The 25,474-nt window shown below is 46.1% G+C and overlaps 1 protein-coding gene across 8 annotated transcripts in view; it reads right to left on the reverse strand.

Moving 5' to 3' along the window:
• Positions 1–25,474, reverse strand: part of LOC129820036 (receptor-type tyrosine-protein phosphatase U-like) — a 299,258-nt gene that overhangs the window by 111,946 nt on the left and 161,838 nt on the right. For all 8 annotated transcript variants that reach the window (XM_055876850.1, XM_055876845.1, XM_055876847.1 and 5 more), the window contains exon 3: positions 17,787–18,058. In XM_055876850.1, the coding sequence (XP_055732825.1) occupies positions 17,787–18,058 (272 nt within the window). The remainder of the gene's footprint in view (positions 1–17,786; positions 18,059–25,474) is intronic.

Genomic DNA, 25,474 nt, shown 5'->3' on the forward strand with positions numbered 1-25,474 from the left:
TTCTTTATTCATCAGCCGCTGACGCACACCGACGCACGCACACACACGCACAAATATGCTCACACACACACACACACACCGCGACACACCCGGCCATTGATTCACTCGCTCAGCACTGCACAGAGCCTTGACCCTACCTCATTATGACTATCAGCATCTGGCTGTACTCAGAGGAGAAAGGGGAAATGCGAGAAAGAGAGACAGAGGGGCAGAGATAGAGAGAAACAGAAAGAGAGAGAGGGGCAGAACGAGAGAGAGAGAAGGAGATGAGAGAGAGAAGGAGAGAAGGAGAGAGAGAGGGAAAGAGAGAGAAGGGCAGAGATAGAGAGAAAAAGAAAGAGAGAGGAGCAGAATGAGAGAGAGAACGAGAGAGGGAGAGAGAGTGGGGCCGAGATAGAGAGAAAACGAAAGAGAGAGAGAGGGAGAGAGAGAGAGAGAGAGAGAGAGAGAGAGAGAGAGAGAGAGAGAGAGAGAGAGAGAGAGAGAGAGAGAGAGAGAGAGAGAGAGAGAGAGAGAGAGAGAGACAGTCTTTATTATTTTGGAACTTTAGTGTAATGTTTACTGTTCATTTTTTATTGTTTATTTCACATTTGTTTATTATCTATTTCACTTGCTAAACATGTAAACACATGTTTCCCTTGCCAATAAAGGCCTTAAGGCCTTAAGTTGAACTGAGAGAGAGAGAGAGAGAGAGAGAGAGAGAGAGAGAGAGAGAGAGAGAGAGAGAGAGAGAGAGAGAGAGAGAGAGAGAGAGAGAGAGAGAGAGAGAGAGAGAGAGAGAGAGAGAGAGAGTGGGAAAGAGAGAGGGAGAGAGAAAACGTTTGTGCATTCAGTCACACACATCTGAGAGAGGTATAGACACACACAAGAACATCAGCAACAACCAGGCTCTAAGTGTATTCATAGAACTGTGATCTTTGTCTCTCTGGAGGGGAAAGTCATTTTTCTGATTGGATTATATAGAGCACCATAGAAGTAAAGCACTGAATGTACTTCGAAGAGTACTCGAGGAGGGATGGGTAAAAGACTGGTCGTCATGCAGATAGAGAGAGAAAGAAAGACAGAGCAGAGAGGTCATGAGCAGATGAGCTCCTGCATTTTTCAGCATGTTCTTAAAAAAACATACTGTAGATTTAGAGTTAAATAAACTTGGATTTTTTTGGCCAGGGACATATACAGGATGCTACCCTCTACTACATAACCTTCACTCCAAATCAAAACTCAAAACCTACAACCTGATTTTGGACGGAATTACGGAATCACCTGGAAGGCTTACAACTACCAAAGATTATTATTCCAAAGCTAAACAGCAAATTCTCTGGGAATCAACAGAAATCTGAAAACACCATCCAACCAGGAACTGAGTGAGTAATGTTTAGGCTGAAGCTATATTTTATTTCCAAAAGCCAAGAAGAAAAATATATTACAATGATAGATTTTACTTTATAAGGACGGAATGCTAAGTTAAGGCTACCAAGCTTGATACAACTTTAATTAGCATTAACGTGTCAAGTGAGTAGTGTCAAAGTCCTTTAGCCCAACAATGGCAGGAGAGTCGAACAGTCTACTCCAACCAAATGGAGAGGCCTTAGACGCTGCCTACCGTTGTGCAGAGGAAATTAAAATACAGTACCCTGTGTATGTAAAGAATGATAAGATACGAAAAGATCACAAAATGAAGCTCCTTACGGAAAATCAAGAGATGACTATTATAAAAATGGGAACATCACCAACCTCATCTTCCACACAGACCATCCCCTGGCATGGCACAGTGCTATATTAACCAGACCATCCCCTGGCATGACACAGTGCCATATTAACCAGACCATCCCCTGGCATGGCACAGTGCCATATTAACCAGACCATCCCCTGGCATGGCACAGTGCCATATTAACCAGACCATCCCCTGGCATGGCACAGTGCCATATTAACCAGACCATCCCCTGGCATGGCACAGTGCCATATTAACCAGACCATCCCCTGGCATGGCACAGTGCCATATTAACCAGACCATCCCCTGGCATGGCACAGTGCCATATTAACCAGACCATCCCCTGGCATGGCACAGTGCCATATTAACCAGACCATCCCCTGGCATGACACAGTGCTATATTAACCAGACCATCCCCTGGCATGACACAGTGCTATATTAACCAGACCATCCCCTGGCATGGCACAGTGCCATATTAGCACACAACCCCTCTGTTAAGGGTGGGGGGGCACACAACCCCTCTGTTAAGGGGTGGGGGGGGCTCAGGATACTAGACAAAGAGGACTGAGTCAGCAAATATAAATCTCTATAAGTCTGGAACAGTATTGGTACAGGGCAACTCCAAACAGTTTCAGCTGGACTTTCACATAATCAAAGAATTAGCTCAGCAGGAGAAGCTCTCCCTTTAGAAAGATACCCCCACCCCGAGCAGATCAGACCAGACCTCTTCATTACATAACCCCACAGACGAGCAACCCCAAGCGGAAAGTCAACCTTCCAGCACAGAGTACTAATCCTGTATTGAAATGAAGGATAAATTCACCCAGTTGGAGGTAAGGCAGGTGGAGCTGGAACAGCAGGTTTACACTCCAGTCAGCACAGACCCATACAACAATCTAGCACAACAACATCCACTTAACCAGACCCGGAGAGCTGGAGGTGGAGAGAGACATATCTGCACTCTGGACTGTGGTGAGACAACATCAACAGGAGAAAAAGCAGGAGCAGGAGAAGAACAGTGCACTAGAGGAGAGGATCAGAATGCTGGAGGAGAGGGTGAGGGGGATGGCGTGTGACAGAGAACAACCCACTAGAGAGGTGGCCACCCTCGCAGAGAAGCCAGCCGAACAGCCCACCTCAGCTCCCGACAAAAGTCTTGACACCACAGCAGAAAAGTCCACCCCAGACCCTGATGATAGCGTCAACATCACAGCAGGACAGACAAATTAAGACCTCCAAGCCCAGGGGATCCCACCCCCTCCGAGCACCCCCCCCCACCCCCCACCCTGATAGCTTTCCTGACAACCACCCCACACCCACTGAGGACATACACAAGCAACAGATTGTACTCCGTATGGACTCAAACGGGAAATATATACAAGAAAAACAACTTTTTCCCAAACACAGTGTGTCTAAACTCTGGTGTCCAAACACACAGTGTGCCCTAGACCTTCTGTCTGAGGACCAACTAGGTTGACCCAGCCACATAATAATGCACACAGGCACAAACGACCTGAGAGCACAGTAGGAAAGAGTGGCCACAGCACTCAAGGGAGTGATTGAAATAGCTTCTTCTACTTTCCCCAACGCTCAAATGGTTATATCCACCCTGCTACCATACAGCAGGTAAACGCAAGTATTTCCCGTGACTGTGCCTCAAAACCAAATGTTCACCTGGCCCAACACTCCACGTTGGACTTCAACAGCCTTTATGACCAGGTCCACCTATACAAGGCAGCAGTGCCCACCTTCGCCCGGATCCTAAACAACATCGCTCTCAAACGCAGCCCCAACACTTCACACATGAGCAACAGATCAATAGACACCTCGCTGACACCAGTGAGACACTCTCCCAGACCTGTGGGACCCCCCCGGACCTACACATAGAGGATGCATGCAGAGAGGACCTACATCCAGACCACAGCACCATCAGCCACATCCACACCCCCACCCCAACCAATCAACACCCCCCAAGCCAACCATGCCCACACCCCATTTATTCCCCCTCAGATCAGACCTATCCCCCCCTGCCCACCCAGCCCTCCACACCCGCAAAGAGAGCCTCAACTTGGAAGTCACATATATGCCCAGGCCGTGAGCAGGCAAGCAGGCTCAACCCCCACTCTTCCACTAGCCCAAGCCAATGGCACGTACCAGATGCTCAGCAGGCTCTGCTCACACTTACTGGCGTGAGGTCAAACCACACGACCAACAACATTGGACACTTTATGGAACACAAAGCCTTCACTAGCTCATCATGAAATATCCAAGTCCTGAGGTCATCTGCCTTTGGCCTAAAGAGCAAGAACCTGGACTTCATCAAACAAATCGGAAATACAGACATTGTCATCCTACAAGAAACATGGTATAGAGGAGATGGACCCACTGGTTGCCCTCTGGTCACAGAGAGCTGGTAGTCCCATCCACCAAACTACCAGGTGGGTGGTATAGAGGAGATGGACCCACTGGTTGCCCTCTAGGTTACAGAGAGCTGATATTCCCATCCACCAAACTACCAGGTGTGAAACAGGAAAGGGACTCAGGGGGTATGCTAATTTGGTATGGAGCAGACCTAACTCACTCCATTAAATTAATCAAAACAGGAACATTTTACGTTTGGCTAGAAATTCAAAAGGAAATTATCTTAACAGAGAAAAATGTCCTCCTGTGTGCTACCTATATCCCCCCACTAGAATCCCAATACTTTAATGAAGACAGCTTCTCCATCCTGGAGGGGGAAATCAATAATTTCCAGGCGCAGGGACATGTTCTAGTCTGTGGCGACCTAAATGCCTGAACCGGACAAGAACCTGACACCCTCAGTACACAGGGGGACAAACAACTGCCTGGAGGTGACAGCATTCCTTCCCCCATATGCTCCCCTAGGCACAACTATGACAACAAAACCAACAAAACGGGTCACAACTCCTGCAGCTCTGTCGCACGCTGGGTATGTACATAGTCAATGGCACTCTTCGAGGGGACTCCTATGGTAGGTACACCTACAGCTCATCTCTTGGCAGAAGTACTATAGACTACTTTATCACTGACCTTAACCCAGAGTCTCTCAGAGCGTTCAGTCAGCCCACTGACACCCCTATCAGATCACAGCAAAATCACAGTCTACTTGAACAGAGCAAAACTCAATCATGAGGCATCAAAGCCAAAGGAACTAAGTAATATTAAGAAATGCTATAGATGAAATTGTAGGGTGGAAACCTACCAAAAAACAATTAGGCAACAACAAATTCAATCCCTTTTAGATAACTTCCTGGACAAAAGGTTCCACTGTAATAGTGAAGGTTTAAACTTGCCCTGTTCCCTTCTGCATCCTCAAAGGGAATACATACAATCAGCAGCTGGCTGGTTTGGTGGCTGGCTGGTTGTCTGACTGTCTGGCATGCTGGTAGGCTTGCTTGCTGGTTTGTTGGTTGGCTGGCTGGTTTGTTGACTGGCTGGGTAGGTGGCTGACTGGCTAGCTCGCTGGTAGGATGGCTAGCTGGTTTGTTGACTGACTGGATGACTGACTGGCTGACGGATTGCAATAAAGAGAGGATTTGTTGGGTAATTAATATTTCGTGAGTCTTGTTTTTCATTTATATCGCTATGGGAGTTATTTACTTGAAAGAGTACAGGAGGAGGGATGGGGAAAAGAGGGACTGCCGGTCATGCAAAGAGAGAGAGAGAGAGGAAGAGTGAGAGTGAGAGAGAGAGAGAGAGAGAGAGAGAGAGAGAGAGAGAGAGAGAGAGAGAGAGAGAGAGAGAGAGAGAGAGAGAGAGAGAGAGAGAGAGAGAGAGAGAGAGAGAGAGAGAGAGAGAGAGAAATGGAGGGGGAAGAGAAATGAAGAGAGCAAGGAAGCGGGTGGAGAAATAGAAATAGTCAGAGGCCGGTGAAGGAGAAGGGGAAAGAGAGATAAAGAGGGGGGGAGACGGAGAGAGAGATAAAGAGATGGAAGAAGAAGGCGAGGGAGAGGTAGGGAAAGAGAGGGAGATAAAGAAAGAGGGAGAGAAAAAGAGAGGGAGGGAGAGCGAGAGACAGAGCGAGAGACAGAGCTAGAGACAGACAGAGACAGAGACACAGAGACACAGAGAGAGAGAGAGAGAGAGAGAGAGAGAGAGAGAGAGAGAGAGAGAGAGAGAGAGAGAGACAGAGAGAGAGAGAGAGAGACAGAGACAGAGACAGAGACAGAGACAGATTAAACGGAGAGAGGATGTAGACTAAGCTATATTGATATTGGCAGTCACGGTGGGCTTGATAGCATCGTAAATATTTCATAGTGAAGTTCCCCCACATCTCCGCTACCCACACCTGCAACACCCTAATCTCCAACATCCACACAGGCAAAGAAGGGAACAATCTATCTATCGCTGCTCACAACGTAAAGGGTGGATTTGTTCAAAGGAACAGAATCCTCATCAGTTCAAGGTTGTGACAGTCTTCCTATTTTCTTTACCTGTTTCCTCTTGTTGCAACCAAGTGGAGCTACAAAGAGAATGGGGAGAAGAGGGAGGTAGACATAACACTTCCAAAAAACAACAGTGATGTGAAAATCAAGGCCAGGCTTGTTGAAACTAGTGGGGTGCTGCTGCGCTGTGTCTACCGCTGTCTGTCTCTCAGGCCACAGAGGTGTTTCATCATCCAAGCAGAGAGATGGGGGAAATAATAACACACACCAAACTCTGAATGTGGATCACAAAAACACTGCCTTCAGATACTGGGAGGAGGGAGGGAGGAGGAGGAAGAAGGGGGATAAAAGCCAAGTACACAGCAGGATGGGTACAGAGAATTCATGGAAGGCAATGTTGGCGGATGCTTCGGGGGGGTAAAAAAGAAAGAGCATTCACTGATACATTTGAACATGAGCTTCCCTCTCCCCCTAGCTGCTACAGCACCAGTTCAATTTATCTCATAAAACTCAATGGTGCAGAATTACACACTTCTCTATGCTGCATCCATGCCCTGTTCCCTTCCCCGTCCTCAAAGGGAATACATGCAATCAGCTGGCTGGCTGGCTCGCTGGTAGGCTGGCTGGCTGTCTGGTTTGGTGGCTGGCTCTGTTCACAAACACAAACAGACCCCACAGAGCCCCAGGATAGCAACACAATTAGACCCAACCAAGTCATGAGAAAACAAAACAAAACTCCCATGTCTCCTGGGTGAAATACCACAGTTTTGCCATCACAGCAGCAATATTTGTGACCTGTTGCCACAAGAAAAGGGCAACCAGTGAAGAACAAACACCATCGTAAATACAACCTATATTTATGTTTGCTTATTTTCCCTTTTGTACTGGAGCTGGCTGGCTGGCTGGTTTGGTGGCTGGCTGGTTTGTTGGTTGGCTGGCTGGCTGGCTGGCTAGCAGACTGGCTGGGCGACTGGCGATAAAGGATTGCAATAAAGAGAGGATTTGTTGGCTAATTAATATTTCTGGATTCTGGTTTTTAATTTTTATCGCTATGGGAGTTGTTATTTATGCTTTTAATTTGTACACTGACAGACTCCATCGATCCACACAAGTGTTTAAATTAATTCAACAGCTTCAGAAACAGTCGTTAGAGAAACAGGAACGTGTTGTACAGTTATTGTCCACAATGGTCTGTTGATGGATTTGTTTTGGTTAATAAAGTGGAATGAGGGTGGAATGGTATTGACTGGTGTTGACATTGTGGCAGTAAAAGACAGTAATATATGACGTGGGATGCATTGGACCTTGTTCATCTAGTAGGCTGAGGGAATTGGGGACACGCAACTACACGTAGCATGTATGAGCTTGTGCATGGTTGCACCATATTTTCAGTATGTGTGCATGTAGGTGCGCATCCGTGTGTCTGTGCATGTGTGCCTGCAGGCCTGTGTGTGCATAGTTGGATTGGGTTGAGCGGTGAGAAATGGGGTGCACTTGGATATGACGGACAGAGAGGGATTGAGTGATGAAGGAGAAGAGAAGGAGGTGTAGAGGAAGGGAGACAGAGTTGGAAAGAGATGAAGGGAATGTGAAAAGCAAGATGCACAGAATTAAGACAGAGAGATAAAGAGGAGAGCAGTAGCGTTTGAGAATTGGAGAGAGAGGAAGAGGAGAAAAGACAAAAGAAAGAGAGAAAGTGTGAGAAAGAGAGTTCTACGCCTTCCGTCTCCTGGCTTGGTTCCATCCCCCTGTCCCTCGTCTCTCTGAGCCTGTCCAGGACTGATTGCACCAAGAGCATGAATATTCAGAGCTCAACCAGAGAGAGAGAGAGAGAGAGAGAGAGAGAGAGAGAGAGAGAGAGAGAGAGAGAGAGAGAGAGAGAGAGAGAGAGAGAGAGAGAGAGAGAGAGAGAGAGAGAGAGAGAGAGAGAGAGAGAGGAGAGAGAGGAGAGAGAGAGAGAGAGAGAGAGAGAGAGAGAGAGAGAGAGAGAGAGAGAGAGAGAGAGAGAGAGAGAGAGAGAGAGAGAGAGAGAGAGAGAGAGAGAGAGAGAGAGAGAGAGAGAGAGAGAGAGAGAGAGAGACACACAGAGACACACAGAGACACACAGAGACACACAGAGACACACAGAGACACACAGAGACAGAGAGACACACAGAGAGACACAGAGACAGAGAGACACACAGAGAGACACACAGAGAGACACACAGAGAGACACAGAGACACAGGGGAGAGAGCCAAGGGAGAGGAGAGACAGAGAGAGAGATAGAGAGAAACACAGAGACAGAGGGGAGAGAGACCAAGGGAGAAGTGGGGAGAGGAGAGAGAGAGACAGAGACAGAGGGGAGAGAGACAGAGGAAGAGAAAGACAGACAGAGAGTTAGAGACAGACACTTCAGTCTCAGGGCCACTGTGATCACTCTCTGTCTTTATCCCTCTTTAGTCTTTAGTGCTGCAATGTCTAGTGACTTTGTTCCCAAGCAAGATTTCACAAAACGAGGAGGAGAACGTCTTGAGAGCTTCATCAAATGTTTTGATAGTGTTTGCTGCTACCTCTCCATTTAAACTCAATCCCCTCATCTCTCCCTCTTTAAAAGATCAGAAGACTGGGACAGTTCACCTGCCACTGATCAAATCAAATCAAATTTGATTGGTCACATACAAATAATTAGCAGATGTTATTGCGGGTGTAGCGAAATGCTTGTGTTCCTAGCTCCAACAGTGTAGTAGTATCTAACATTTTCCAACAATGCACACAAATCTAAAAGTAAAATAATGGAATTAATAAATAAAGTAAACCATTTTTAAAGTGACTAGTGTTCCATTATTAAAGTGACCAGTGATTCCATGTGATTCCAGGGCAGCAGCCTCTAAGGTGCAGGGTTGAGTAACCAGCTGGTAGCCAGTTAGTGATGTCTATTTAACAGTCTGATGGCCTTGAGATAGAAGCTGTCTTTCAGTCTCTCTGTCCCAGCTTTGATGCACCTGTACTGACCTCGCATTCTGGATGATAGCGGGGTGAACAGTCAGTGGCTTGGGTGGTTAATATCCTTGATGATATTTTTGGCATTCCTGTGACATCGGGTGCCGTAGGTATCCTGGAGGGCAGGCAGTGATGCGTTGGGCTGACCGCACCACCCTCTTGACAGCCATGCGGTTGTGGGCGGTGCAGTTGCCATACCAGGCGGTGATACAGCCTGACAGGATGCTCTCAATTGTGCATCTGTAAAGGTTTGAGACAAATTTATTCAGCCTCCTGAGGTTGAAGAGGCCCTGTTGCGCCTTCTTCACCACACTGTCTGTGAGGGTGGACAATTTCAGATTGTCTGTGATGGGTACACCGAGGAACTTGAAGCTTTCCACCTTCTCCACTGTAGTCCCATCGATGTGATAAGGGGTGTGCTCCCTCTGCTGTCTCCTGAAGTCCACGACCAGCTCCTTCGTTTTGTTGACGTTGAGGGAGAGTTTATTTTCCTGGTACCACACCACCAGGGCCCTCACCTCCTCCCTGTAGGCTGTCTCGTCATTGTTGATACCAAAGTAACAAGATTCCCACCTACACTCTAGTCAACAAGACACATCTGAATAGTCTACTATTACTTGAGGCAGAAACAATCAATGGTAATAGCACTTCACTGACTGCTATCTTCGTTGTGATCCCTGTGGGGGGCTATAGCAAGCTCCGTCTCTGATCAATCTCCAGCTACAGAGCACGTAGCCTATCTCTCTCCTCCAGTCTGTGTCCTTCTGGCCCCTGGGGGCCTCTCAGTGATACCTAATCTCCATCTCAACACCCTCCCTCCCTCCCTCTCCCCATCTCTCTGTCCCCCTCTCTCTCTCTCTCTCTCTCTCTCTCTCTCTCTCTCTCTCTCTCTCTCTCTCTCTCTCTTGCTCTCCCCTTCTCTCTTTTAAAGCCCTGTGAAGCAGTCCCGTTCTCTTTTCTTCTCTCTCTGCTCTTTATTCTCTCTTCACTGTCTGTCTGTTCCTGGCTGTTGGTCAGGGTCCCGTGGGGCCGATCTGTTGGCTGGGACTGCGGGACAGTGATCCTTATCTGTGGGATTGGATGAGTGGGCCCTCTGGGGCCTTCACTAGCACTTTGAGCCGTGACAGAGAGAGAGAGAGAAAGGGAAAGGAGGGCAGAGGGGGAAAGAGTAGAAGATAGATCATGGCAGAGAGGGGGAGAGGACTAGAGGACAGAAAGGGAGAGGAGAGGGGGAAAGGGGGAGAGCAAATGGGAGGCATTGAGAGGCAGGCAGGCAGTGTGCCCCCCCCCAGGCTGTGTTCTATTCTATTCTGTTCTGTCCCCCTCTTCACAGTGCAGTGAGAGACACATCCCTGCAGGGCAGGATTAAAACCCTGCACCAGTCATCCTCTCTGTCTTTTACCTGCCTCATTACCTGCAGCAGAACCTCGTACAGCTCTATGGGACCAACAAGGCAGTCTGTCCCGCGTCTGTCTGCGTACCCGGGGGGAGACTTAAGACGTCACACCCACCCACAGGTCTTCATTTCCACTTATATAACACACCACACCCAGGCTGCTTCAGCGTACACACATATTATCGGGGTGTTAATCGCTGTTTTCAGACAGACTCAACAAACACAGTTCTACTTTCACCAAACCACCAGCCCAGGCAAGGCTTGGTCTGATTGGATATTATACCAACGCCCCCAAATCCCATATCCCCTTCCACCGTGAGAAAAACGTGGGAGACTGTAGTGGTGGTAAGAGAACCTTTTGATGTTGCAGAAGAGAGGAAGAAAATCATTAACTCTTAATCACTTTGGGGTTGTGTTGTTGGCGAGGCCTAGGACAGCAGAGCTGAGGATACTACCACAGAACGCACAGCATTGATCCACACCGGGGCCTAATCTCATTAAGGATGTGTTGATTTATTGATATGTGTCTGAGACCAGGCTTGGAGCTCTGAGAGGAGACCAAGGTTATGGAAGAAAACACTCCTCTACTGAGGGTCACATGGAATTGAGGTCAATTGACTGTTCAGCCAACCCACACTCACCCCCACAATCCTTTACTGCTGCCATTGACACACAGGCACACACACACACACACACACACACACACACACACACACACACACACACACACACACACACACACACACACACACACACACACACACACACACACACACACACACACACACACACACACACACACACAGCTGTTGGCTTCTCGTTAAAGGGCGTTTTGGAGGAGGGCAAACGAGAGACGGCTAGAGGTATAAATCATAGGATTTAATGAGGATGCTTCCATATAGCCCACCACACACACACACACACACACACACACACACACACACACACACACACACACACACACACACACACACACACACACACATACACACACACACACACACACACACACACACACACACACACACATACACACACACACACACATACACACACACACACACACACACAATAGCCATAACAACACCATCAACTAAACACAGGGCAGAACAAAGAGATATTGATTACTCTGCTGCACTGGGGGACATTAAGTCATACAGGTAAATATACGACAAATACACTACTATACCACATTTATATTCCGATGTTGTCATGATGACAGCGTGCAGCAGTACCCGCTCCTCTGGGACAAACTGGTAGTTTGCACATATTTATTCTATTCCAGCAGCACAAGCACAACAGATGAAACTAATCAAGGACATGATGTTTCCCCGCTAGCAAGCATGTGGGGGCCCACTAGCGGCTGGTCTCTGGCGTAGTTTCTCAGCTGCAGTATAGAACATACTCTATGTGTGACGGCTCTAAAAGCCAATGTTCTGTTCTTAATCAATCAACCAACCAATCAACCAGGTAACCTAGGGAATAAGAGCATTGGGTCAGTAACTGATAGGTTGCTGGTCAAATCCCGAGCCAGCAAGGTAGAAAAATCTGCCATTCTGCACTTGATGTTGCCGATGATGTTGATCAAGGCAGACGTGCAACTATAGTTTTCCTTCACAGAAAATACATTGGTGCAACACATTTGGCAGAAAATAGATTCATTTTCATCAGATGACAACAGAAGCGCAAAGCTATTTGGCTTGCAGCCACACAAGTAAATGAGCTTACAATGAAAAACCAAGGCCTTTTTAAAAATAAACGTTTCATATTTCTAATGTTTAAGCATAGCATAGAAAGAATGAGGCCAGCTACATGTCCTAATGTTTTGCTTAAAGTTAATCTTGCATTTTACTGGAGAAAAATAGGCTGGCTACAGCGAGAAAGTAGCTTCACATCAGTCAGACCGCTGTCTGCTGATAGAATGCCTGTGAATTCTCATCTGAGTTTAGAAGTGCAACTGAAACACGAAATTAGTCTGATGCCGGCAGAAATTACAATAAGAAGCATTTTTCATCTGTGTTTACAAAATGCAGCAAGATATTTCTTATACAGTTTTTTACAATCACTTTGGCACTCATTTCAGAACCTTGATGTAATTTTTCAAAACTCTAGACACAAAACTCACAACCAATGATCAAAATGCTAATTTTTAAAAACTCTAACACTTTTTCCAATTGCTTGGATACAATACACATAAAGCTAAGATCATTTGTTCATTGAACTAAAATCACCTGTTCAAAATGACACAACTTAACATCAAAGTATTACCATTTCAATATACAATTCACACATTACATCTGAGATGACTGTCTATTCATTTCATTACAATGATCTAACTATCAATTGATACAACTGCTCAAATTGATAAGTAACTGTTGCATAGTTTTATGGAAAATGACAAACAATATTCCATGTTTAGGTCATGAAAGTTTCAGGATAATGTTTCATTACACTGGTGTCAGAAGTGATCGGACCTTGCATCCACGACAGTGCGTGTGCTTGCCCGGTGAGCGCGTTCCTGTAAGACGTAGAGTCGCAAGCTAGCGCGAGGACGCGCTTTGAAAGGCGGGAGTAGTGTAACGACCCTTGTTTATAAGCCCGGATATCAACGCTGCCGTTCGAGCATGCTTTTGCGGCACAGTCGATAGCGCGCCGGACCTCGGGCTAGAAGGTTGAGGGTTCGAGATCTGCTCCCTGCTGTTTCATTACACTGGTTACACTTCATTACACACACATTGACAGCAATTACCGTGGAATATGAACCAATTGGACTACATTATCTATGGCTGTAATATTTCATCATCATTCTTTATCAGACACTGTTTCTATGGTCCCATGTACCACTTTTCCAGACCATGTTTTCAGATTTGACATTACTGTACACTCACCGGCCACTTTATTAGGTACACCTATCTAGTACTGGGTAGGACCCCCTTTTGCCTCCACAACAGCCTGAATTATTCACGGTGTTGTACGTTAAGAGACGCCCTTCTGCACACCACTGTTTTAAACAGCTGTTATTTGAGCATTTGTGGCCTTTCTGTTTGCTTGAATGAGTCTGGACATTCTCCTCTGACCTCTCTCATTAACAAGGTGTTTTGCCCACAGAACTGCCGCTCACTGAATGTGTTTTGTTTATCGCACCATTCTCTGTAAACTCTAGAGACTGTAGTGCGTCAGCTGTTTCTGAGATGCTGGAAATACCATGTGTGGCATCAACAATCATACCACGGTTAAAGTTGCTTAGATTACGCATCTTGCCCGTTCTAATGTTTGGTCGAACAACATCTAAACCTCTCTACTCCATATACTCTATATATTGAGTTGCAGGCAGCCACATGATTCGCTGTTCGAATGTAACCATCCTTGATGAGCTAAATCAGGTCTGTAGAGCTGATGGCATGACCTATGTCATTGTGTGGGATAATGTCAGGTTCCACCATGCTCAAATGGTGCAAGCATGGTTTCAGGCCCATCCACAATTTACCACCCTGTGCTTACCCCCATACTCTCATTTCCTTAACCCGATTGAAGACTTTTTCTGCACATGGAGGTGGAAGGTATATGATTCGCCATGCCTGAAGATTCTTCCCAAGATGTTTGGCTAATGAAAACATCCATTGTGATGTGGAGGAGAACCCGTGGCCAAATCCACAAGACAGGGTTGATGGAAATATAGAAGTACAGTAATCAATCTTTTGTTTTTCTTTTTACAGTAAGCCAGGTGAGGAACACTGCAGTTGATGTTTTACAGTAAGCCAGGTGAGAACACTGCAGTTGATGTTTTACAGTAAGCCAGGTGAGGAACACTGCAGTTGATGTTTTACAGTAAGCCAGGTGAGGAACAGTGCAGTTGATGTTTTACAGTAAGCCAGGTGAGAACACTGCAGTTGATGTTTTACAGTAAGCCAGGTGAGGAACACTGCAGTTGACCTTTAACTGTGGTTTCTTTTTTTTGTAGCTAATTATTTTTGATTTGATTCAAAGAAACCCATGTTGTGATTTTATTGTATTCCATCAATAAATGTTCTATTTTGTTCAATGATTCCACTGTGTCTGTAGTATTCTCTCTACTAGTCCTTTTACAGTGATGTATTTACGTGTAGTAGCATAATGAAACATGTATCACATATTTTGTACTACAATATTTAATGATTGTACGAACAACTACACAGTGAAACTATCGGTATCTTGTGTGTGGGTGATCAAAATGAATGTTCCTATGGTATTTAATGATACATTTGTTATTTGAACCAATGATTCTGCAAGTGCAAGAATTATTTAAAGATATGAAAGCACAATGCAATGTTTTGAACATTGGACAGCCAGTGTTACTGTCACGTTCTGACCATAGTTCTTTTGTGTTTTCTTTGTTTTAGTGTTGGTCAGAACGTGAGCTGAGTGGGCATTTCTATGTTGTGTGTCTAGTTTTCCTGTTTCTGTTTTTGGCCTGATATGGTTCCCAATCAGAGGCAAGTGTTAGTCGTTTGTCTCTGATTGGGAGCCATATTTAGGATATTTAGGTAGCCTGTTTTGTGTTGGGTTTTGTGGGTGGTTGTCTTCTGTCTTTGTGTCTATGCACCAGATAGGAGTGTTTCGTTTTTTTCACATTTATTGTTTTGTATTTTGTAGTGCTCACATTTATCGTCTTTAATTAAACATGATGAACACTAACCACGCTGCGCTTTGGTCCTCTCCTTCGTCCACAGAAGAAAGCCGTTACAGTTACAAGTGATGACCGTTTTGTGTCTAGAGTTTTGAAAAATGAACACAAGGTTCTGAAATTAGTGCCAAAGTGATTGTTAAAAACTGTAAGATGCATATTTTGTTCCTGTGTAAAAAAACGCAGATTTCCCTAAGTTTAACTTGCCATATACTAGTTTGTGGAGCGAAAGCTGGACTTAGTCTTTTTTTTGGGGGATTTTTAGAAAAACATCCAAAATGACCAGTGTGCCTTGAATTCTGAATAAATCACAGACAGTATCACCAGCAAAGCACCCCAACACCATCACACCTCCTCCTCCATGCTTCATGTGGGAACCACACATGCAGAGATCATCCATTCACCTACTCTGCGTCTCACAAAGACGCGGCGGTTGGAACCGAAAATCTAATTTGGACTCATCAGAGCAAAGGACAGATTTCCACCGGTCTAATGTTCATTGCTCATGTTTCTTGGATCAAGCAAGTCTCTTCTTAATATTTCTGTCCTTTAGTAGTTGTTTCTTTGCAGAAATTGGACCATGAAGGCCTGATTCACGCAGTCTCCTTGAGGTGTGTCTTACTTGAACTCTGTGAAGCCAATATTTGGGCTGCAATTTCTGAGGCTGGTAACTCTAATGAACTTATCCTCTGCAGCAGAGGTAACTTTGGGTCTTCTTTTCCTGTGGCGGTCCTCATGAGAACCAGTTTCATCATAGCACCCAAACTAATTTGCTAGCTACTTCCAGACATCTAAGTGAGAGAGAGAACAGCTCACAGAACATTACCCTAGCAGAGCTGGTTAGGCTATTATGTTATCCAGAGTGTTGGTGACTGCAACTGTGCTGTCAGATTGTCCATTTGTAAATTCAGAGCGTCTCGTGTTCGGAGCGCACAGAGGACGCGCTGGCCGATGAGTTTACTGACGTCTACTGGCACCGGCCATATTTAACGGGTGTTGTGCGTTTGTAAATTCATCAGTTATTCTGCGCTCTCTAGCACATTCAGACGAGAGTGCTCTGAAATCGGAGTAGATGGCCAGACTGAATTTACGAACTCACCCGAAATGGTTACTTGCATAGTGGAGACTTTGTTAAGACATGTAGCTAGCGAGCTAGCTAGCTAGGTAAACAATGAACCATAAATACAACACATGACGTTACTACCCTGCATGAATCTGCAGGTAGCTAACCAACCAGGATCAATGTTAGCTAGCTAACATTAGGCTATAGCTAGCCAAGTAAATGGCTCTTTCTGTCAAAATGTGAAATATGTCATATCTGATAATGTAGCTAGCCAGACTATCTTACCCATGTACATCATTCTTGGTTGGACGTGTCTCCTGTCGGATGCCATGGTTGCCCTTAGTGTGAAGATGTAATCCGATACCACTGATTTCAAAACTCAGTCCTCCAGAAAGTGGAGAGCAACACTTATGCAGTTTTAATACACAATAAAAAAAAATGTAAATCTGCATTAGACAGGATGATCTAGACATTACTGACCAGCTCAAATAGACAGAAGCATGCTACAGTATATGGCAGACCAATCCAAACTCATCTCTCGACATGTCAGCCCACTAATTATTTCAGCCAATCATGGCTACCGGGAAGGTTGCCTCTTTTTCTTTGGCTAAACCAACTAGGCTCGTAATTTAACAATGTTATTCATATTTACAGATGGCATACACGTTTGTATGTTCGAGAAGGCATTTCTGCCCAAAAACGCATTTAGATTATTTTTAAAGTTTACGTTCTCACGGTTAGCCTGTGAAGTAGTGACCGTGACATATGCCTAGTTTCCTAAAACGGGTCACAACTGATTGGCTCAAATTCAATATGGAAAGAAATTCCACAAATGAACTTTTAACGAGGCACACCTCTTAATTGAAATGCATTCCAGGTGACTACCTCATGAAGCTGGTTGAGAGAATGCCAAGAGTGCCAAGGCTGTCATCAAGGCAAAGGGTGGCTACTTTGAAGAATCTCATATATAAAATATATTTAGATTTGTTTAACACTTTTTTGGTTACTACATGATTCCGTATGTGTTATTTCATAGTTTTGATGTCTTCACTATTATTCTAAAATGTAGAAAATAGTAAAAATAAAGAAATCCCTGGAATGAGTAGGTGTGTCCAAAACTTTTGACTGGTACTGTATGTAAAACTTTATGAGCTGGATTGCCTGTCTTTTTTTTATTTTTGTTTGCACTCGTTAGCATATTTAGCTAACATTCTCCATGGAAATTTGCTATTACCTGTGCTCATTTTGTTAGCATTCTGGTAATCAACACCCAATGCGCTTTTTTTTGTTGCACCCCCTTGTGTACTAAACCGGTAATACCATAAATCCCGGGGTGAGAGAAGGACGGTATGACGATATGAAAATCTGGAATCCCCTAGCTCCACCTGGTGCCACTCACCCTAACCCTCACCTGGTTATAGAGCCATATTACTGTCAATGTAGCATTAGCACAGCATTGTCTCTCCCCTGGAATTTGCTGGGCCTGGAAGGTGCTAATGGCGTAGCATTAGAAATATAATTACTATACTGTATGTGTTAACACAGCAGATGTATTGTTAGCGCTCACCTGGTATTCGCTGGGCCAGAATGTGCTGACGGCTAGCTCCACCTGGTGCCACTGGCGTCCATGTGACCCGGAGACGTTCCACACGGCACTGCCCCACAGCCCCCCGTTGACCCGGATGTAGAGCTGCAGGTCCCCGGGGGAGTGGCCGTCGCGGCTGTACAGGAAGTAGCTGAACTGGATGCAGTGCGTGTCGTTCTCACTCAGCGAATGGAGGAGGAGGTGGGCCCGCTGCCCCGCGGCATGCTGGGACGAGTTCACCATCATGAACGAGCCTAGGGGAGAGGAGGGAGAGGAGGGAGGAGACCGGGTCAGATGATTATAACACAATTCCTGTCAACAGAGACGTGACTTTAGGGAAATCTCCTTCATGATTTGAGCAATAGTCTGAGTTGAGGTAAAGCCTGAGCGTAGATACCAAGTTAGGATTCAACCCTCTACCTTTCTCTGCTCTACCTCCGTCTCTACCACAGGCGCCCGGTAGCACCTTAATTGGAGAGTACGGGCTCACAATAATGGATGGAACGGAATAAATGTAATGGTATTGAATACATCAAACACATCCTTTGAAACCATTCCAGACATTATTAGGAGCAGTCCTCCCCCAGTAGCCTGCTCTAGTCCCTACCTCTCTTTACTTCTCTCTTCCTCTCTCTCTGGCCCTCTAAGGGCTTCTTTGTCTGCCATAAGGCCTCAGATGTCCCCTGTTCAAAGCTATGTGTGGTGGACAGACAGCGGGGCTGTAGCCTGTTGCCTGGCCATCACACGGGTGTCAAACAGACAACCTGACAAACAAAGACAGATATTTGCCTTTACAGCTGTCCACACACCGCAATGGAGAAGAGAGAGTGAGAGAGATATCAACAGAAAGAGAATGACTAAAAGAAAAAGAGAATGAGTGATAGGGAGATGTCCATGTTGATCACACCAGATTGGGGACCGTGTTCATGAGGGAATCACAACAGAGTACTATTCTAACCCTTCTAAACCTTTCTAATCTTCTAAAAATGATCACTGTGTCACAGTGTTGGATCCTGTTCCCGAAGGAATCTTCTAAGTGCTTTAAAGACACGGCTGTAGTGTATTCCCTATGGAAGGGCAGGGCAGGTTGGGTAATGTAGTTGAATGAGTGTGTAATCAGGGACTCAGTGCCGTTCCACTCCAACTACCATTAATCACACTGACACTGTTATTAGGCTGCAATGGCAACCTAGGGAATACTTTGAACACCAGAGAGTATGCACGCACACACGCACACGCACACACGCACACACGCACACACACACACACACAAACACAAAGTGCGATGGGCTCAGGTCCAAATCCCGCGGAGTGAGAGCTCCCCTCCCTCCTTTCTCCTCCTCCTTTTCCTTCTCTCCTTCTCCCTCTCTCCTTGGCAGGTACAGTGATTAAGATACTAGAGCTCCTTGGGGACCTTATCTCTCTGTCCCTGGCCTCAGCCTGGCGCTGGCTGCCTTCATAGGGAGGAGGTACAGCATGTGACCTGTCTTTATAGCTTCAACACTGTGACCTCAACATGCCTTTCAGACAGGCTGCCTTTCCTCATTGCATTTCCTCAGCACCTTGCTCTCGGGTTGCACAATTCCAGTAACTTTCCCAAAATGAAATAGTTTTCCAGAAATCCTGGTTGAAGGATTCAGGATTTCCTGCTTATTTCCTCCTGATTCTGGGAATCTTCCATCCAGGATTTCTGAAAAACCTGGGAATTTTGCAACCCTACTTGCCCATATCAGAGAAAAAAAACACACCCAATAGAAGGTAACACAGACAAAAGCTGGTGCTGGTTCATTGAAACCCTGGTCTTGTCAGTTTGCTTTGCTTGCTCATCCAAAGGGGAGGAGTCACAGTCAGAACAAGGAAGAAAAGTAAGAAAGTTCAGAGTCCTTCGCATCAAAAGTTTTGATTCCCCAAACCAACCATGACCTACATCAGCCAGGTCACAGCACAGGGCTGCTCAGTGTTAAAAAACCTCTTACTGTCTCAAAACCTTGAATCCGCTCTACTGTCCAAAACATCCCTACATCCCTTTCCTCTCTCTTTCCTGATCCGTCTGGACAAAACATCCCTCCGGTCTCTTTTCTCATCCTCTCCTATCCTCTCTTCCCTGACCCCGACCCTGAACCCAGCCTGGACAGAACTGTCAAGCTTTCAGTAAATTCCTACTAGCAGCTTCTCTTTCTCAGGGGAACTCGCAGGCAGCATTCTCAGAAAACATTGATCTTCCCCTTGCTTTCCTTAGAGTCTCACCAACATCCAGAGCTGGACCAGGGCAGGCATTGACTTGGCCTGTACTGGCCCCTGGGCCCTCACTGCCACCATGCCTCTGATGTGTGGAGACTCCTGAAAGCTCGTGGGGCCAGGAGGCTAAATTGCTTTTCTCGCTAGATCAGCACAACACTGAACTACCTCTCCCTTCCCTGTTTGAGATTTGAGACGAGGTAACATGCCTATGTGTGCGAGAGGGAGATCTGCTGTGGGGAGGGTATGAGTTGAGTGCTATGACCAAAAGTTAGACAACAAAGATATTAGCTGGAATTTAATTGACCCTGCCATAGCAATGTTAACGCATTGTCTTGTTTACAAACTGCAACACAATCTCATAAAATGATTACTCTGAAAACAGGAAGATTCTAGTTGTTGAACAGTGGTGGAAGAGAGATTTAGAGAACAATTGAAGATTAAAATATGTCTAACTAATTCTGATAGGCCTTGGAGCCGGTATGGAAATCAAATTAAGATGCATTCGAGTCTATCTATCTATGCATTACATTATTACACTGACTGAGGCAGCTATACCTCTATCTCACTGTTGAAAGCCACCCAGTGGTGACTTAGGAAAGGGACTACGGCATCCATATTAGGAAATCCATCCGTTATCAGATGAAACTCAACTGACAAATGAGGGACTTCCTAAGATGGAGTCTGTAAGCGACAAACAAACAAATCACGGAATCATATTATTTTTCATCAAGAGCTACTATGATGAACTGTCTGGGACATCTCTTTCAGAGACTGTTAAAGCTCAAGGTGAGTGTAAAGACATGGGTTCATTTCTGCTAAACATACCAAATGGTCATAATTCACCTGAGCTTGCTTGAGTCAGTTAATTTGATTAATGCCTCAATTAGCACGTCATTGATAACATTTATATTAAATAAATGCCTTCTGATAACCTTCCGTGTCCATCCTTGAGGAGCAAGACACACATACAGACACATAGAGGCAAGCGCACACACATTGAGAGGCAAACACACACAGAAACATAACTAACTTGGGTTAAAAATATAAATCCATAAAGGCAGATAAGGCTCCATCTATTTCCTCTGGGACCCTGGCTAGCCCTGCCAAGGATGAGGGAATACACACACACACATACAATCACATAACACATACACACACACCCACACACACACACAAGGGAACATGCTTTAAGAGATTAGCGCACAGCCACGAATCCCTGCACTTCCTATCAGAACGTCAGATATAGCGTAGGATGGGAGTCACAAGTGTCACTGCTTTTATCACACACACACCAGGAGGAAGGGGAGGAGGAGGGTGAGGCAGGAAGAGAGAGAAAGGGATATAGAAGGAAGAGAAGGAAAAGAGAGAGATAGTGATAGAGATGAGGAAGAAAGAGGGGGTGGGAGAGGTAGGAAGGGAAAGAAAGAGATATAGAAGAGAGAGAAGAAAAAGAGAGAGAGAGAAAAGAGAGAAGGAGGAGAGAGGGAGGGTAAGGGAGAGAGAGAGAGAGATAGAGAAGGAGAAGAGAGAGGGAGGGTAAGGGAGAGAGAGAGAGAGAGACAGAGAAGGAGAAGAGAGAGGGAGGGTAAGGGAGAGAGAGAGATAGAGAAGGAGAAGAGAGAGGGAGGGTAAGGGAGAGAGAGAGAGATAGAGAAGGAGAAGAGAGAGGGAGGGTAAGGGAGAGAGAGAGAGATAGAGAAGGAGAAGAGAGAGGGAGGGTAAGGGAGAGAGATAGAGAAGGAGAAGAGAGAGGGAGGGTAAGGGAGAGAGAGAGGTAGAGAAGGAGAAGAGAGAGGAAGGGTAAGGGAGAGAGAGAGAGATAGAGAAGGAGAAGAGAGAAGGAGGGTAAGGGAGAGAGAGAGAGATAGAGAAGGAGAAGAGAGAGGGAGGGTAAGGGAGAGAGAGATATAGAGAAGGAGAAGAGATGGCGAGGGTAAGGGAGAGAGAGAGAGATAGAGAAGGAGAAGAGAGAGGGAGGGTAAGGGAGAGAGAGAGGTAGAGAAGGAGAAGAGAGAGGGAGGGTAAGGGAGAGAGAGAGAGATAGAGAAGGAGAAGAGAGAAGGAGGGTAAGGGAGAGAGAGAGAGAGAGAGACAGAGAAGGAGAAGAGAGAGGGAGGGTAAGGGAGAGAGAGAGAGATAGAGAAGGAGAAGAGAGAGGGAGGGTAAGGGAGAGAGAGAGAGATAGAGAAGGAGAAGAGAGAGGGAGGGTAAGGGAGAGAGATAGAGAAGGAGAAGAGAGAGGGAGGGTAAGGGAGAGAGAGAGGTAGAGAAGGAGAAGAGAGAGGAAGGGTAAGGGAGAGAGAGAGAGATAGAGAAGGAGAAGAGAGAAGGAGGGTAAGGGAGAGAGAGAGATAGAGAAGGAGAAGAGAGAGGGAGGGTAAGGGAGAGAGAGATATAGAGAAGGAGAAGAGATGGCGAGGGTAAGGGAGAGAGAGAGAGATAGAGAAGGAGAAGAGAGAGGGAGGGTAAGGGAGAGAGAGAGGTAGAGAAGGAGAAGAGAGAGGGAGGGTAAGGGAGAGAGAGAGAGATAGAGAAGGAGAAGAGAGAAGGAGGGTAAGGGAGAGAGAGAGATAGAGAAGGAGAAGAGAGAGGGAGGGTAAGGGAGAGAGAGAGATGGAGAAGGAGAAGAGATAGCAAGGGTAAGGGAGAGAGAGAGAGGAAGCGAGATACCGAGGGTAAGGGAGAGAGAGAGAGGAAACGAGATAGCGAGGGTAAGGGAGAGAGAGAGGAAGCGAGATAGCGAGGGTAAGGGAGAGAGAGAGAGGAAGCGAGATAGTGAGGGTAAGGGAGAGAGAGAGAGGAAGCGAGATAGCGAGGGTAAGGGAGAGAGAGAGAGGAAGCGAGATAGCGAGGGCCTCAACGTTTGTTGCCTTTATTTTTATATTTCTCCCTCCACCATTTTTCTGAAGCGTTTTTCTTCCTTTGCTCCCATCAATAATGTTTTGTATAACTCAGCCATGCATATAAGCCAGAAAATTCCATCGTTCACAGTATTAGTTCAATGACTTCCTGTTATTTTGAATCATCTTGATGTTGGTGTGAGTCCAATTGGCCTTGATTATTGTGTGTGTGTGTGTGTGTGTGTGTGTGTGTGTGTGTGTGTGTGTGTGTGTGTGTGTGTGTGTGTGTGTGTGTGTGTGTGTGTGTGTGTGTGTGTGTGTGTGTGTGTGTGTGTGTGTGTGTGTGTGTGTGTGTGTGTGTGTGTGTGTGTGTGCGCGTGTGTAAGAAAGAAGGTCAGCCTGGAATTTTCTGTTTTTGTATTTTTCTGTTTCATTTGTTTGTGTTTTAGTTGTTTTATATTGTAACCTCAGGCTTCCCTCACCTCTGATGATCTCTGAAGGGCGGTAGAGGTGGTGATTGGGAACTCGCAGACTTGACTTGCTGTTTGTCTTTGCGCGTGTTGCTGCATTGTGTAATCTGTATCGCTGGTTGGCAGGGTACTGAGGTCGCAGGCCTGTGCTATGTTTGTTGTGTTCACTGGGGCCGAAAGGCACCGATGCAGATTCTGCCATTTACAAAGTGACACAGTGCTTATGCTGTGGAAATGGGAAATGGGCTAACCAACACCAGCTGCTCATGAATGTGACATAGAGAGAGAGACTCTAGCTACACACACACACACACACACACACACAACTAACTTCCGTACACAAACAATCAGAGTCCGTGTGGCAGATAACGTGATTCCCAGGGTGAGGGTCGGGATCCAAACAGACGACCGGGACTCGGTTCAAAAACATGCAATCCTTACTAAACTTCAAGGTATTGACTTGATATTGATACTATATAACGAGTGACACAGCCTCTTCCGCTGGCATAGTAAATATCACAGCTAGTCACTGTAAGCAAGGATATACTGTAGTTATACCAGCATTGTCAACAAACACACTCACTCTGTCTCTTTCTCTCTGTTCTTATAAAATTTGGGCTGACACTACTGACTCCCCTCTCTTTCTCAACTCAGCACCAGTGAATGTATTAAGGAATTATCTCTCTCTCTCTCTCTCTCTCTCTCTCTCTCTCTCTCTCTCTCTGTCTCTGTCTCTGTCTCTGTCTCTGTCTCTGTCTCTCTCTCTCTCTCTCTCTCTCTCTCTCTCTCTCTCTCTCTCTCTCTCTCTCTCTCTCTCTCTCTCTCTCAGTTCACTGCAGAGCCACCTGTTCTAGCAGCATGTCCCCCCAGGGTCCCACCATGGAGAGGAAGGGAGCAGTGTGCCCTGTTTGAAAAAAAGGAGAGGAGGGGAGGGACACCGAGAGACAGAAAAGAGAGAAAGAACAGAGAGTTCATTCTCTAAAAGCCTGCAAGGTACTGAGATGAAACAAGTGGTAGATCACACATGTTAGACGAAGGGAATGAGAGAAATAACGAGAGAGGAGAGAGCTTCTGGGAAGGAGAGGAGTGTTACAGTATGGAGATGCTTTGGCAGACAGGGGGAGGGGTTGGAGAGGGTTTCGGGTCACTGGCTGGGTGGTTGGTGGCTCGGTGGGTGGCTGGCTGGGTTGCTGGCTGGCTGGCTGGCTGGCTGGCTGGCTGGCTGGGTGAGTGGCTGGCTGGCTAGTAAATCAATATTGATTTCTGCAGAGAGAAGATACCCTGCCTGCCATCCTCAGTCCGATAGACACTACTCATATCCACTCATGCCTGTATGGCTGCTCACTTTGTATTTTTCACCCCCCCAAAAAAACATCTATAAATCACTATGCCCTTTCCTTGATCTCTTGGCTCATAATGGATATGATTGAATACATGGTGACATCCAGAACCAGCTTGTATAATCTGTACTGTAACAAGGATCTGGAAACAGGAGAACGAGACATTCTCTTGAATTAGTGTATTTTTCTAAAACCACAGCGGAGACACAGAAACACCTCAGACATCAGGTCTCTGTGGAGAGGAGACATGGAGGAAGAAAGAAGACACTAACCATGTCCTGTAAGGAGACTGGGTTGGGTGGGAAGAGGGGGAGCTATTACAGGGCTCTGCAACACGTGTTCCCAGGTAGAATAACCTGACGCTGGTTGATAAAAACAGCCCTGAGAGGAGAGAAGAACTGTATGGAACAGCCCCTTTCTCTGTCTGTCCGTCTGTCCCTCTCTGACTATCAGTGGCACTGCAGTGCGGTTGATGCTCAGCCCAGGTATGAGGTCTGCCAGTATGGACCAGGGCCCAGTGCTTCCCCTACTTCCCATCCTCCCCCCACATCCAGTCGGTGCGATAAGACAGTATCAGTTACAGCCCTGCTGAGTGCCCGCATGTATGTGCATCTGGAGTAGAGCAGGGAGTTGCAGAGAGAGAGGAAACGAGAGCAGAGAGAGAGAGAGAAAGAGAGAGAGAGCAGAGAGAGAGGGAGAGAGAGCAGAGAGAGTGAAGAGAGAGAAGAGAGAGAGAGAGCAGAGATAGCAGAGAGAGAGAGGGAGGACAGAGAGAGCAG

The sequence above is a fragment of the Salvelinus fontinalis genome, chromosome 22 (genome assembly GCF_029448725.1).
Source record: "Salvelinus fontinalis isolate EN_2023a chromosome 22, ASM2944872v1, whole genome shotgun sequence".
Classification (NCBI taxonomy): Eukaryota; Metazoa; Chordata; class Actinopteri; order Salmoniformes; family Salmonidae; genus Salvelinus; species Salvelinus fontinalis.